The sequence below is a fragment of the Miscanthus floridulus genome, chromosome 17 (assembly GCF_019320115.1).
Source record: "Miscanthus floridulus cultivar M001 chromosome 17, ASM1932011v1, whole genome shotgun sequence".
NCBI lineage: Eukaryota > Viridiplantae > Streptophyta > Magnoliopsida > Poales > Poaceae > Miscanthus > Miscanthus floridulus.
In genome coordinates this window covers 39,859,338-39,875,015 of record NC_089596.1, presented here as the reverse complement: position 1 = coordinate 39,875,015, position 15,678 = coordinate 39,859,338, and the positions used below count along the sequence as shown (strand labels likewise).

At 44.7% G+C, this 15,678-nt stretch overlaps 2 protein-coding genes across 2 annotated transcripts; one reads left to right on the top strand and one right to left on the bottom strand.

The window, feature by feature from the left end:
* Positions 1–6,857: 6,857 nt before the first annotated feature.
* LOC136518997 (uncharacterized) lies at positions 6,858–8,365 on the bottom strand. Its single transcript, XM_066512669.1, has 2 exons — positions 7,082–8,365; positions 6,858–6,988 (listed from the first exon to the last, which is right to left on the bottom strand). Exons 1-2 carry the CDS (start codon positions 7,428–7,430, stop codon positions 6,978–6,980), a joined length of 360 nt encoding a protein of 119 aa, XP_066368766.1. The 5' UTR covers positions 7,431–8,365; the 3' UTR covers positions 6,858–6,977.
* Positions 8,366–9,312: 947 nt separating this feature from the next.
* On the top strand, positions 9,313–15,678 carry LOC136516249 (ABC transporter G family member 12-like). The gene is made up of 8 exons (XM_066509606.1): positions 9,313–9,787; positions 10,154–10,233; positions 13,177–13,641; positions 13,740–13,865; positions 13,945–14,070; positions 14,170–14,727; positions 14,801–14,908; positions 14,998–15,678. The coding sequence occupies exons 1-8, from the start codon at positions 9,532–9,534 to the stop codon at positions 15,361–15,363; spliced, it is 2,085 nt and encodes a 694-aa protein (XP_066365703.1). The 5' UTR covers positions 9,313–9,531; the 3' UTR covers positions 15,364–15,678.

Here is a 15,678-nt window from a genome sequence, read left to right as displayed (position 1 = left end):
AATGCACACGATGTATGTCAACACTATCCTATAAAAGATTAGAAATAACCAAAGACAATGCAGGAATAGATGATCTAGCAGACATAGGTAGCAACCAACAATGCTCCCCTTCTTGGAAGTGAACTTGTTTCTTTGAGGAACATGAGAAAATGTTTGTATTATTATGGGTGCCCTCTAAACGATCATAATCTTGTACAACAAAAGGAGAATTCATATTACTACGAATGTATACTCGATGTATCATATATTGTCCCTTGTTGTTATATTTGTCAATAACATGATATGTATGTTTAGAAAACCAAGGCAAATCAACATATTTAAATAGGCTCTCCTCCAAACAATCTAGGTTACACAAAATATCAAATTCAATGTAACCCAAAGTATGTAAAGAAGACAACAGTTTGAACTTATCAGTTTTAGTAGCAATATGAATAACATGTTTATTTTCAGCGCAAGTGGTTGGTTCCAAAATATGTAAAACTGAAGCATCATCAACCAATTTATCTTTATCACAAGGAACATCAAGCAAATTATCATGGGACAAAGATAAATCAAGAGAGGGTTCCACTAACAATTGCTCTATGATAGCATAGTTTGTGGAAGAATTTAGTACATTAAAACTATTCTCACCTTCCGTGAGTGTAGCACCATGGGCATTACCTGTGTTTTTAGCAGGAGTAATAGGTGCATTGTGAAGTGATGGTTCTGAATTTGCATATGGGTGAGCTCCTCATTTTCTGTCACATCATCCTCGCTCTTTTGTACATTGTCCTGCAAAAGGTTAGGCATAGCAGGAGGAATAACAAGAGATTGATCTAGTTGATGCACCTCATCATTTGAATTAATTACAAGAAATGGATTAATAAAATTTTCTCTCATAAGATCTTTCATATCATTCTAAGTTTGAGGTTTATCAGAAGGATCTAAAGACTCCCACCAAGATAAAGCAGAATGTCGTAAAACACTAGATGCATTTTTTACCTTCCTCCTTGGACACATAAAGCGAGTAGCAAATATGTTATCTATGGCAATTTCCCACTCCATGTACTCATCAGCACCTATACCATCATAAGTCGGTGGATATGAACAACCTGTCATTGTTAGAATCAAACAAGAAAACACACAAGTATGTATTTTCCTATGAACTACTATAGTATGTGGTCAAGGAGTAAAGTCACACGCTCTCAAGCATCTTACCACGGTCTTACAAGTGTTCTTACTAAAGCAACAGGCGGTGCAATCGGTCGGTGACTGTGATACCATTGTAGCTTGAGTGTAACAGTTGCAAGGCGAACCTATACTTGGTTAGAAGAAAGTGGAGCTTGGACAGGCACAATATAGTAGCATGGAAAAACAATATTCACAACTGAATAGCAAAGTTGAATAAGTATCCCAAGTACTTGTCTTAGTTGCTGGCCTACTTATGTTCCAAGTACCAGATGTATCAAGTGATATGAACAGCAAGAATATGATTAGGAACAAGATAGAAATCAGCACATGCAAACATAGCTCAAATGGCGCTCTCTATGTGCTCCTCTAGATATTGTTCCACTTTTGCCCCTCTCTTTTTTCTCTATTTTTGGGTTGTCGTTGTTTTTTTGGGATTCTTTGACTTTTTCTTTTTATTTTTTTTATATTTTTTCTTCACCTAGGAGCACAAAAGAAGTAACCACAGAAAATATGAGCTTAAATAAGTGAAAGACGTGGCCTGTGGAATTTTTAGAAGACGTGCTCGAAATCGACAAAAACCTTGTGACCACGAAAACAGGATCTTGTGACCACTTTTTGACCAAAATAAAAATCTCTGACCTTGATAGAGCGGGGATGGATGGATCCAAAAAAATTTCTGATCGATTTTGATATATGGAACGTCGAAATCCGAGTTCGTATGCGAAAACTAGACCAGTTTTAAGAACGGACTCCGAATTAGAGGACAAAACGGGAACAATATGTGCAAAATTGGTCACGGCAGCAAGGATTTGATGGAAACAGTGAAGATAAGTGTAACAAATAAGATGACGTGGACTAGGGTTTGATGAATACAAAGGAAATTCAACAAGACTTGGAGATGTTCACGGATTATGATGAAAAACAAAGGAGAAAACACAAACTGGACTAAAAAACGATCTAAAACCAGCAACAAGAACTTGATCTAGGGCACAAACTCAACAACGCGAAACAGAGACGAAATTGCACGGCACAATGAGGCTATAGGATAGGGAATATGTGACGATGTATTTTTTTTTTGCTTTTTGTGGACTATAGGTAATGCAAAAACAGTAATAATCTAAAGGGGAAAACAAAGTTATACCTAACGGGCAACAAGATCTCTGATACCACTTGATGTAGACTAGGCCCGATCTTCCGAAAGATATGATAGCATCGATTGGTGGAGACTCGACGTTCACGATCTAGGCTTCGAACCAAGACTGATTCGGACCCCCGCAACCGTTACACCACTGCTCCGTTGGTTATCAACCACGCGAACGTGATTGACCTCGCCGAGAAGGCTTTCCTGCAAGCGAATCGAGAACACAAGCAAGAACGAGATAAATACAATCTGAAATTGCAAATAAATATGAGGCTTATAATAATGAGAAAGAGTTCAAGTCTTTATTCGAAAGGACTAATCGCCATAGGCGAACAAGATCAAGAACTGGGGCCCTGGTTCACAGCAAGCAGCCTTGGCGGCACAGTTGCAGCAAAACGATGTCTGTTTCATGAGTAAATTAAGAACTAAATAAAACTCAAACTCTAAGGAGAGAGACGGCTGGTATTTATAGAGTCTTGGGCATCACCCCCCTGGATGCGCCCCCTAATGGGCCCAAACACGATACACGGTCCAACGGACCAAAAGACGGTGTCGTAGCACCCTGACAGATTATGGATGCTGACTTGTTTCGATGATTCCTGTTGATTCCGAAGGGCTTTTGACGTCAAACGAATTGGGTTGGCTTCCTTATCCAATTAGCTTTCCATCCATATGTGGATCATCGAAAACGGAGTCCGAATGCGTTCTAGGTGACTAGTTTAAGGCAGACTGGTCTTAAAACCCGAGACAGACTCGAACTTGAGTTGCTTTGGGCCTCCACCTTGGGGGCTCGAACTGAATTAGCCTCAGGCCTCCTTCTTGACTTGGACACCCTTGTTGGCCTCCTACCCCTCCATACCATGTGCCAAACATGGTCATATGTATGGGTGCCATGTCCTCATCAGTAGAGCTCCCTTTTCTAAGGCACATTCCGCGCAGGCTATACACTTAAGAAGAGAGGCCGCACGACACCCAACCTGGAGCACACCCCATTTGCGCCCTTTTGGATAACCTTTAACAAGCTAGAGAAGGTCATCATACTTAACTAAAGCCATAGCCATGTAGCACTCATGGTTGTACTATAAGTCCTAGGGAAATCCACTTACAGATAAGTCCTTAGGGAGAGAAACTAGAGCACCATAAAAACAGCCCAATGCTCTAGCCCTCTTGAGCCATGTTGCTAAAAATCATCTTTTAAATGTTTATTATATATACCATTAGTCAAGTTACAGATCATGGTTATTTATCTTGAGCACTAGCATAATACTACCCAATGGAAATCACCTATGGCATTAAGGTACAAGATATCAAATAGCTAGGATATCTTTAGTGGCATCAAGGTAGACACATGCACATGAATGAAATTATATTATATGTTATTAGGAGACAAGGATGGTCCCATGCTATACTTGCCTTGCTCAAAATGTTCCTGCTGATCCTGCTCGTCAAAGTATTACTCCTGATCACCGTAGTACTGCTCACCATCTATACTCGATCATACAACAACATACAAGCATCCATGCAATCATACACGAAGCAAACAAAACCTACAATTAGAAAACTACACCAACAGTGGAAAAACAAGTTAAAAAGCTTATAAAAATTAATCTACGCATCGCTACGATCACACAGACGCTAAGATCACCGAAAGTGGAGCTAAAACAGAGAAGATATGCTAATTATAAGCTACTGAATGGCAATTTTGTAATTATCGTGAACTTATTTACGAATTAAATTAAATCAGAAATTGGATTTTTGATTTGGGTGAGGACTGCGGGCATAAAAAAGAAGAAAGTGAGCGTCTCTTTAACAAAAGTTCACGGCGAAGGGGTATTGAGCGATCTAGGTCGTTGATCCAGCATTGGACGGTCTAGATTAGGAGGGAGGGAGAGAGAATTGCCGGGGGCAAGGACCTCACCGGTGAACACGAAAATTGGCCTGCGGGCCACGGCTGCGCGAACTGACAACACCTAAAAATAGCGCAGGCGACTACGAGCTCACCTAGGGTGGATTCATGGACTGAGACAAAACGGAGACGACGTGGGGCTTAGTTCGGCGAACGGCGGTGTTCTGCAAAGCAATGGCGACAGCAGGTGAGCAATAGAGAGAAAAAGAGAGGAGAAAAATTGCACGGGGAAGATCCACTACCGCGGAGAGAGGCTCGATAGCTTGCTCTAAGAGGCGGAGAAGAGGCAGGTGACGGAACCCTTGGCGGTGGCGGAGCTAGGGCTTCGTGATGGCGCGGTGGCTCGAGCAGGGGCGACGGCTTGCGCTAGAGTTGGGAAAGGGGAGCGGCGTACCTGGGGCTCGACTTATATCGCGGGAAATTGGGCTCGGCTGCATCCAATTTCGGGGCAGAGTCCTAGTTGGGGACGACGGAGGTAGGGGATGACGCCGACTGACAAGCGGGCCCGGTATGGCAGTGGTTGAAGGAGTGGGTCTGGGGCGTCAGACAGAGAGAGAAGGGAGGGGGACTGCACGCGTGGGCTTCGCCTCTTGCTGGGCCGGTATGCTGGTGTGGGTCACAGGTGAGGGGGTGAAAGAAGCTGGGCTCCGGTGACTTGGGCCTGTGGGGGAAATGACAGAGCAGGCTGAGCTGGCCTTTTAGTCGAAAGGGAGAGAGGGGAAAAGATTTTTCTTTTTATTTTCTGAATTTGCAAATCCATTTTAAAAGCAATTTTTAATCAGTTTGACTTTGGAACAAAAACCACACAGTACAATAAAGCTTATGCACCAGCATGTATGCACAACAATGTTGCTATACCCTACGATAAATTTTATTTTAATGAAAATTTTTATTTTCCTATATTTTTATGAGTACAACAATATAAAATTAAATCATTTCAACTCTATTTACAAAGGAGCAAATTTTAGGTTGTTACAATTCTCTTCCTTGAGTAGCTCCTCCTTAGTAACCATTCCAGTGCGCCTTTGTGAAACTCTCCCTCCCAAGTACTACTACCAACTTCAAAGCATTAGTGACAACACTCAACTTAAGTTTTTTTTTACCACAATAACATTTAATATATAATGCTAAAGCACAAAACAATAGCGTGGGAAAAGAATTCCCAGATTACAGAGCACAAATACCTAAAATCTACTATTGATCTGCTTTTGTAGACATAGGTGATGTTTCCGTCAGGGGCGTAGGGCCACGAGAAAGTGGCCACGATAGAAACATCAAGGGTCCTCGTTCTCGCACTCCAATAGCATAGCCGGCGCTCTCCTCAACTGTCAGATTGGCATGTGTCTTCGAGGATAAATAGACTTGCCGTAGATAAGATAGAGGCTTCACCGAGCTCAAAAAAAAATCCATAGTCATCAGTATCAAATCTGAGGACCTACATCAACCAACGTTGACGATCAACCCGAACAGAAAAGCAGATTGACGAGTGAAAAAGATTTGCTCTGCATGAACAGCACAGCAGCAACCCTGAAAATCGTTGTGGAAGGCACGTGTCGCAACCATCAGCCGAAGGCTTCTGCGCTGGCCACGGAGGGAGCCTACATGCGTTCCAGCTCGCAAAAGCCGGACACGCAACACAGGAGCTGGGCCCCACATCGCAGAAGCAGGGCCCGCCACAGTGGGGTGCTTTGATCGGCCCGGTTGAGCGGGCTCGGATTCTCTGACTTACTGGGGTGACTTCCCCCTGCTGGATGCCCTCCGTTCCTCACGAGCATTTTAATAAGCATTTTCATACTTCACATGCTCCAAATAACCAAATAAACTCCACCGAAAGGCACCGCGATATGTGTGTGTAAAATTAGCCATAGAATTGTTAGGCTAAAACTAAAATAATTTTCACCAAAAGCCATCTGTTAGCATATGCTAGACGAACTGCGAACTGATCGTAGACCAGTTGGTTTTGTTTTTTTATGGGATCTGTCTATCCGGGTTCAAGTCTTCGACTTGTAACAGGTGTTCGTATTTTCCAAGATTTATTTTAGGATTCAACGGCACTATGCTTTCGATGGTAGGCGACGTCCCCGTCAATAGAGAGGCGCCTAGGTGACTTCGTGAATCTCGAGATCTGTCAGGTCAGTCCTTCGGAGGTGCTCATAGGGATAGAATTTGCATACGTGTGTTCATAAGGGTGAGTCTACGTGCGTGTTGTGGACGTCTACGTTGTACTGTATAATTCCTAGAAAAAATATGCTAGATGAATTTGCCAAAAAAAAAATATCCTTCATGTGATAGCAACTTAAAGAAGATCTTAACGGTTGCGAAGCTAGAGTGTAACCGAGGTGGAGTGCGACTATAAAGAAGTAATAAACAAATTAGCAATATAAATATTATTAGTATGGCTGAAACTATTAAAATATGCAAAATACATCATGTTATCTTCAATTGTCATCAAATCTACGTTGTTGCATTTTCATGACGCGATGAATCACGGGCTCATTTGTGATTTTCATCATTTCTTCTTTATGTGATTGCGTGAATTCTTTTTCACAATCTTCGTGCACGAGGAAATCCTCTTAATAAATTAGTGGATAAGGATCATGTTTTCTGGTCTCCACTCTTTTCTGAGAAATCTCGGCAACAGTTAAAATAGGGAGAAGAATGAATAGTCAATTCTACACTTTTTTTCTTTGAGAAACGTCAGTTCTACACAATTGAAGTGGCGTATCCCTGCGTGCTTTTCCAGCGGCCGCAGAGGGCATTCTAACCTGACCCTGTGAATTGAGAAGTGAGAAAGGTGCTCTTCTATCAGCCTTTCCATGAGGAATGGAGGGCGTCCGGCAGGGGGCAAGTCACCCGTGACTTACCTTCAGTACAATCCGAGCCGCAGTTGAGCACGCACATGCCCGCTTGGAATGGCGCGGCGGCGAGCTGCGCGTTGAGGAGACCGCCGGGGAAGAGCGCCGCCCCCTCGCCCTCGCCATCGCGGTGGCTCTCGTGGCCACCTGCACTAGCCTGGGTCCGGAGTACGCACTGTAGCCCGCCGCCGAGCCGTCGTCGCCGATTGCCGATGTGAAGAACGCCCACGATAGCCCCTGTCCTGACGAGCCGAAGCGTCAACTCGGGTGGCACGCCGTCTCCGAGCTCGTCGTTGTCCGCCTCGCTCCATGGTGACGCCCCGGCCTCCCCCCCGTCGTGCCCCGCGGCCGCACCCATGGCTTGACCGCCATAGCTCCAGATGGAGATCCAGCGGGTATGGAAGCGCAGCGGGCATCGGCGCAGGGACACAGCGGCAAAGACTGGGCCAGACGAGGACAGTAGCTCCGCCGTGCTCACACACAGCAGGTCGGGTTCGCCGTTGACGCGTAGCGGTCGAGGTCGCTGGTGTTGATGATGTTGTTGCAAAGTATGCTACTTCCTTTGCTCAATTTGGATGGGGGCAGCGCCATGCAGCCCACAGAACCATGGAGCATGCAAGGAAGAAGCATAGGAGAAAAGGCGGGCATTATTGTAGTACTCACCTCGTTGCTATGGAGGAAGCTCACTCCGGCCACCATGGCCACTTAGAACACCCATCGGGGCGCCTTATTCCACTAAGGGAAACTACCGGAGGAGAGGGGGACCGGCCCACCTACCCTCGTCACCGGCGAGCTCGCCGGAGAGGAAGGGCAGGCGGCGGAGGAAGGCCACTAGGGCACTCACTCACTCGAGTCTCTGGAGCAGGAGGCTTTGGTTCAGGTTCTTGATTCTTGTCTCTGCCTACACTCAACTTAAGTTGTTCAAGCTCTGTACATAAGACTTTAGATATTGGTGTCATCTCCGAACTTCATTTGCATAGTCCCTTATGCTAAGAGCATCGGCTACGCGTTTGCTTTTCCATGGCGTTTAGCACAACTCCAAGTCAAAATTCTTGATCTCTCCAATCCAACGATGGTCATGTCACTCTTCTTACAAACGCTATAAAAAAGTCTATTTGTGAGAAACCAATTTTAAAAGCCACTTGCTTAAGTAAGTAGCCAGCTTTGAAATTTTCTTTTCAAAAAGGTTTTTGAATCTATTTCAACTTACTTTAAATTCATGATGAAACCAATAGAAACTCAAACAAACAGAGCCTAACATTTCAGCAAATACCAAGTTACAATGAGCACTTATTTATAGTAAGAAGTATGGCTAGAAAGGTGGCTCTAACAACTTTTTGAAAAAGAAAATTGTGAGTATGCACACCTGTACTACACATGAGACAGTAGAATTGACAATTTATTAGGTAACAACGATATGAGTCAGTACTAGTTAGGACCATACAGATAGAGGAACAACGCTTTTATTGATGACAGTTTGATAATGCATCAACCTATCAAGACTACGTGTCACTTTCGGTACAGTTGTGCGGTGCAACTGTGCAACAAAATATTAAAACCCTGCATGCCAACGTTTGATAATGTGCACATAAAACATCCTTTTCAGTAATTAGTTTTTTATCAACACAATCGCAAATTAAAGACACCTGCATATATTCTTATGGTTTTCCATTCTTGCTGAAGTATTGACTGATGAGCGAGGCAATGCCGGGCCGTGAGAGATTTCGCTGCAAATAATAGGGTTCTTGCGTGCTGCAGTAACGTGTTTATGGTTTGTCTGCGGTTATCGCCACTTGGGCGGCAGTGAGGACGACCAGCAAAGCATTGGTGGTGATGCTCCACTGCACAGCCACATAATAAGCGTAACCACCTAAACGTAATTACGTGCAGTTACTGCGGCCACCTGCTTCGCAACCCCCACCGCCATCAATGCGTGATCTACTACCAGCGCACTGCACACAGTAGTGCCCTCGTCCCTCGGCACCTCCCCAACCGTGCGTGGATTGAAACAAGCTGAAGGGGTCGATCGGATGCGCGTGTATTTATCACAATCTATATGTGTCAAAGTAAATTAGAGTAGAATTAAATTAAATTCTATTTTATTTTTATTCTAATACACGTGAATTGGAGTAGATGCGAACATATCCGAAGCGCTGCAGCTGAAGAGTCCTCTCCTCTCACACTCATCACAGAGACACACAGAGAGAAAGCGGAGAGGAAAACGGCAGATGCGTAATCTACACTTGCACAGTAGGAATCCCTCCTCCATTAATAGCGGGGGAGGCGTGTCGCGGCTAGCCAAGCGACGCGAGCTGCCTCGCTCCTCTGGCCACTCCAGGTCCAGGGAGAGGCGCCAGAGCTGCTGCTGCATCCCGCTAGCTTGCCTAGCAGCAGGCGCATAGCTAGAACAAAGCGAGAGAAGTGAGTGGCGGGGTTACGCAGTGGACAGCGCCAGAGAGATGGAGGGCAGCAGCGGAGCATACGGTGGCAACGGGGAGGCGTGGCACGGCGCGGTGTCGCCGGCAGCGCGGTACGCGGAGTCCGGCGGCGCAAGCCTGACGTGGGAGAACCTCACGGCGGTGCTGCCGGGCGGCGGCGGCCGGGCGACCAAGAAGCTGGTGCAGGGGTTGTACGGCTACGCCGTGCCCGGCCGCGTCGTCGCCATCATGGGGCCTTCCGGCTCCGGCAAGTCCACACTCCTCGACTCCCTCTCCGGTACGTACTACCAGGTCGTCCTGGACTTTCTTCGTCTTCCTCGCGTCGCGTGTCCTGCTACTGCCCACGCGGAGGATTCAATGCGCAGCCGCACCTCCGTACTCCTCCCTCTCCTATACGGCGTGCCTCCATGGACTATTTAATTTGGACCAAGCTGTGATTAGTAATTACAAACTACTCCTCCTTAACTAGTACGTACTGTCATGCATCATCCAATGGCTCGTAATCAAAATCATTTATTTGAGCATGTCAGAGGCTTAATAAAACATGAAAGCTTTCTAGTACCAAATTTTGATTCAATTCGTTCATGAAGGCATGGATGATGTGCATGAGAGACGGATTGATTTTGTGTGAGCGGATCTGTAGGGAGGCTGGCAAGGAACGTGGTCCTCACTGGGAAGGTGCTGCTCAACGGCAAGAAGAGGCGGCTGGATTATGGCATCGTGGTGAGCATCAGCTACCTCGCGCCATGCATGCAGATGAATTATTAACCCATCACGTGTTTCATACCAAACTTTGCAATCTCATCATGACCGTCATGCCCCCAAACAAATAACCTCTTGCTACTTGCTATACATATGTGCATGTTCTTTTTCTTTTTATTTTTGTTGTTGTTTCAGTTTCATTCATCGATTGATTGGTATGCATATATCGATCCGATCTGAATTCAAGCTTCTACGGGCTTTTTAGCTCTCGGACAGATCATAAACATCTATTAAGGTTTGATGTGGATGTAGTGATGTTTTTCTATGCAAACGTGGCGCGTATGCATTCAGAGGAAAATGGATGTAGTTGGGTTAATTACAAATAACATCTTGGACATAGATTGCTAGGTGTAGCTGGCAGGCTTGGTGACCTCCTAAGGATACGTGCCACCAATCTGAAGGTGGAGTTTAGGATCCAACGGTTGATGTTTTATGTCAGCAACATAGTATTCCAAGTGTTTTGGAATGTTTGCTTAATCATCCAACCCCTTTTAGGCCCTGTTTGGATCCCACCAGTTTTCAAAGAATCTGGTTTTTGAAAACTGGGTGAGATCCAAACGGGCTAGTTTTTGTCCAGTTTCTTGTGTCAGTTTTTGCCAGATTCTTTAAAAACCAAGAAACTGGTGATATCTAGCTTTTGCCAGTTTCTTATGACGCTGTGAGCAATAAATGAAGCAAGATTCTTAAAAACTGGAGGATCCAAACATCCCCACCAGTTTTTGCTAAGAATTCAGATTGTAGAAACTAGAGGCAAAACCTAGTTTTTAAGAATCTAAAACTGTAAACAGGCCCTTAGTAGTAGGAGTCATTTGGATGGGTGACGTGTGTAAGAAACCAAGCTATATTTAGGACTCATTGATTGATGCCTGTGTCTTTTCCTACTCAGTTTGCTGGTAGTTCCACAGCAGAATTATTTCGTTTTGTGAACGTGCGTTAATTAAGGGGGTGTTTGGTTGCTCCTCCTAAACTTTAGTCGTTATCCTATCGAATGTTTGGACACATGCATTGAGTATTAAATATAGACTAATTATGAAACTAATTGTATAGTTTGCGACTAATTTACGAGACCAATTTTTTAAGCCTAATTAGTCCATGATTTAACAACGTGGTGCTACAGTAAACATATGCTAATGATAGATTACTTAGGCTTAATAAATTCGTCTCATGGAGTACTGACGGATTCTGTAATTTGTTTTTTTATTAGTATCCAAACACCTCATGCGACACCCTCACGTGACACCTCCTAAATTTTAGTCACTGGATCCAAACACCCCCTAAGTAGGTATAATTTCCACACTAATCATCCTTCTTTTTTTTGGGTTCATGACATTATTATAGGTTTTAATTGTATATATGCCATAACAGAGCAATGGTGTTTGTATAAATCCCCCCTGTTCAGAACTTCTGAATTTGCTAAGAATTGGAGTAAAAAAAAATTCAGCGCAATTCCTTTAACAACATATTTAGGCCCCGTTCAGTTGCCAAAAAATTTTGCATAGTACCTATCACATCGAATCTTGCGGCATATGCATGGAGTACTAAATGTAGACGAAAAAAAAAACTAATTACGCAGTTGGTCGAGAAATCGCGAGACGAAACTTTTGAACCTAATTAGTCCATAATTAGACACTAATTACCAAATACAAACGAAATGCTACAATGAGCTAAAATCCAAAAAAAATTTGATCTAAACGGGGCCTCAAATCCTCTTTCACATGAGCCCTAGTCCCAAGATGGTCTCGTGCCACTCCCCAACCTGCACCACCATCTGAAAATGAACTACCAGAGTGGCACCCGAATTGAATGCCCAACTAATTCCAAAGATAGCATTCATTACTGATGCAGTTGTATATCCCTTTCAGATCTTTGAATGGATGTCATACTACCATCACACAAGTTTGTCAAAACCATTGTGGAAACAAAATGTTTGAGAACATGTTATGGTCAACAGTTAACAAAAACTTAATAATTAATTGTTGAATCGAGTAGTCTCTAACTTTGACACATACACGGTATTTTGAAGATACATGAGGGAATCTTTCATCTTCAGAACAAAGAAAAACCACAGTATGCTAGCTTGCTCCTATCCCTCAAAACATTAGACAAATAGTCTGAAAAGTTTCTTAGAAGAATTGTTGATCTAAACTTGTAAAGCATGTGCTAGTATCATTAAGCATCATCCCACACAAAATTTCAATTCAAATATCAACGTGTACCTGGAGGAAGAGAAACTACTATGACGTATGGGTATCCACTAAAATAGTATAGTCGACTACAAATTATCAATGCCAAGGTTGGGATGATCGGCATAAATACTTATTATTCAATTCTTTTTTTGCGATGATTACTAGTCAAAGTTAGCAGGATCTCTTTAATACAATGAACGCAGCTCTCCTGCGTTTTCAAAAAAAAAGTCAAAGTTAGCAGGATCTACATGATAGATTCTTTTGAAAAGCAAAGAAACATTTTTCACTGGACACAATGATTTCGAAACTAGTACAAGCAAGTCATACAGGAACTGAAAATTTTTATTAGATCCCTTTTGGTAAATTGTCTAATATTATCCAGTATCTGTCTTGCTTCCTGACCTTGCCAATTTATTTGTCCTGCACATATATGAATTTTGTGTGAGTCTAGCCGATTTAATTTTGGGCTATACTTATGTAAAGTGTTTATAGCAATCAGAGAACCTCATGTCGTACCTAGTGTTCACCAAACTTGAATAGTTTTTTTTTGTGTGTGTGAGAAAAGAAGTGTGGAAACTCTGCAGTTCATTTAAATTGCAAGAAACTTTCACTCAAGTAGGAAATTCTAAAACTTTTACTCTAGTAATGCGTAAATGACCTTGAAAAAGTCAACTGTATGCTATCTGATGTCAACATCTCTGTGGACACAACATGACAGGCATATGTGACCCAAGAGAACGTGATGCTGGGTACACTGACAGTGCGTGAGACGGTGACCTACTCGGCCCTCCTCCGGCTGCCATCGAGCATGCACAAGTCAGAGGTGCGCCGCATCGTGGACGACACACTGGATGAGATGGGCCTCCGGGAGTGTGCCGACCGTCACATCGGAACCTGGCACCTCCGCGGCATCAGTGGTGGCGAGAAGAAACGCCTAAGCATCGCGCTGGAGATCCTTACTCGCCCACGTCTCCTTTTCCTCGATGAGCCCACCAGTGGCCTTGACAGTGCCGCTGCCTTTTCTGTTGTCCAGACGCTACGGCATCTCGCCGTTGATGGTGGCCGCACCATCATCTCCTCCGTGCACCAGCCCAGCAGTGAGGTATTTGCACTCTTTGACGACCTCTGCCTCCTCTCCTGTGGGGAATGTGTCTACTTCGGTGACGCCAAGCTAGCAACACAGGTTTGTTCGCTTTACGTAGCTGGCAACTGATCAACTACAAATGCATTTCGATTATTTCACTTTGAAATTAAGAAATGTTGCTTTGTTCATGCATGCAGTTCTTTGCGGAAACAGGGTTCCCGTGTCCCAGCCGGAGGAATCCATCTGACCATTTCCTCCGGTGTGTCAACTCAGACTTTGATGACATTGCTGCCACCATGAAAGGATCCATGAAGCTGCGACCAGTACGTGCCCTGTGATTTGAGCCTTTTACGTTTAGATACATATGGTTTCTGATGGGTCTTTGGTCAAATTTTGTTGAAGGAGGCAGCGCTTGATCCCCTGTTGAAGTACTCTACCTCAGAGATCAGGGAACGGCTGGTGGACAAGTACAGGATCTCAGATTATGCCATGATGGTTAGGAGCACAATACACGAGATAACCAAGATTGTAAGCATCAGTTTGCATTCAAAATTTTGTCAACATTTGAATTATTACTTCAGTTTTTTGAATGTTTTTGTTGCTGTGAATTTGATGAAAATAATGCAGGAGGGTGTGATGGTGGAGGTGGTCCGTGGCAGCCAGGCTAGCTGGTTCAAGCAGCTCCGCACGCTGACAAGCCGGTCTTTTACCAACATGTCTCGCGACTTGAACTACTACTGGCTGCGCATCATCGTTTACATCGTCATGGCCATCTGCCTGGGAACCCTCTACTACGATGTGGGCACCAGCTACTCGGCCATACAGGCGCGCGCCTCGTGTGGCGGCTTCGTGTCCGGCTTCATGACCTTCATGTCCATCGGTGGCTTCCCATCCTTCATCGAGGAGATGAAAGTGTTCACCCTCGAGCGCCAGAATGGCCACTATGGTGTTGCCGCCTACATCATCTCCAATTTCATCTCCTCCATGCCATTCTTGCTCACCGTGTCCTGGGCCAGCGCTTCTATCACATACTGGATGGTCAAGTACCGGTCAGGCTTCAGCTACTTCGCTTTCTTCGCCCTCAACCTCTATGGTGGCGTCTCTGTCATTGAGAGCCTCATGATGATCATCTCCGCCCTCGTGCCAAACTTTCTCATGGGCCTCATCCTTGGTGCTGGTGTCATTGTAAGTCTATCTCCTCGTTGACTTGTCCTTCATCCCTACCTTTTGCTCACACAGGTTTTCCATGATTTCGCAGGGGATCATGATGTTGACGTCTGGATTCTTCCGACTGCTTCCAGAACTTCCGAAGATCTTCTGGCGGTATCCAGTGTCCTACATAGTCTATGGGTCATGGGGATTGAAGGTATGCCATCACTTCTAATTTTGTTACAAGTCCTTGGATCCAGAAATACAAACTCGGACACCAATGTTAAGGGCTGCTGTCGCACGCAGGGCGGGTACAAGAACGACATGATTGGGCTGGAGTTCGAGCCAATGGTGCCAGGGCAGCCGAAACTGACAGGAGAATACATCATCACCGAGATGATGGGGCTGAGCCTGGACCACTCCAAGTGGTTGGACCTCGCCATGATCTTCGTTCTCCTCTTCGCCTACCGCCTCACCTTCTTCATCGTGCTAAAGGTCAAGGAGGCTGCTGCGCCATACATCCGTGTCGCCTACACAAGCTTCACTGTCAAGCGTCTTGAGCGGCGTGCCTCCTTCAGGAAGACGCTGGCCATGACGTCTATGTCCAAGCGGCACAACCCGCCGCACCCCATGGCCATCCAGGAGGGCCTCAACTCGCCCATGCCATACTGAGCCGAGGAGACGAAGAGCAGAGAGTGCTGCTGGTAGCTAGTGGTTGATATCACAATTACATGTGTATGTGCTTACAGATTTGTCTGTTTGATTGTTTAGTTGTCAGAGCGATCTCAAAGATACCCACGCGATAGTCTTCAGAGCATTCGTTTCACTGTAATAACTCTGAACACCCATACACATAAAAGATAGGGCTGTGCACTTGTGCGTACTTATTTTTGTTTACATTTTGTTTTGTAAACATTAAATCAGGCAATGATCCTTAAGAAAACCACGCAGACACCCATACACATAAATAAAAGATAGGGTTGTGCA

Bases quoted from the DNA above. Each gene is read 5' to 3' on its own strand.
- LOC136516249 (XM_066509606.1), top strand. From the start codon at position 9,532: ATGGAGGGCAGCAGCGGAGCATACGGTGGCAACGGGGAGGCGTGGCAC. The intron at 10,234-13,176 runs GTGAGCATCAGC...ACAACATGACAG, and splicing joins GGCTGGATTATGGCATCGTG to GCATATGTGACCCAAGAGAA. The intron at 14,071-14,169 runs GTAAGCATCAGT...AAAATAATGCAG, and splicing joins TACACGAGATAACCAAGATT to GAGGGTGTGATGGTGGAGGT.
- LOC136518997 (XM_066512669.1), bottom strand. From the start codon at position 7,430: ATGGGTGCGGCCGCGGGGCACGACGGGGGGGAGGCCGGGGCGTCACCA.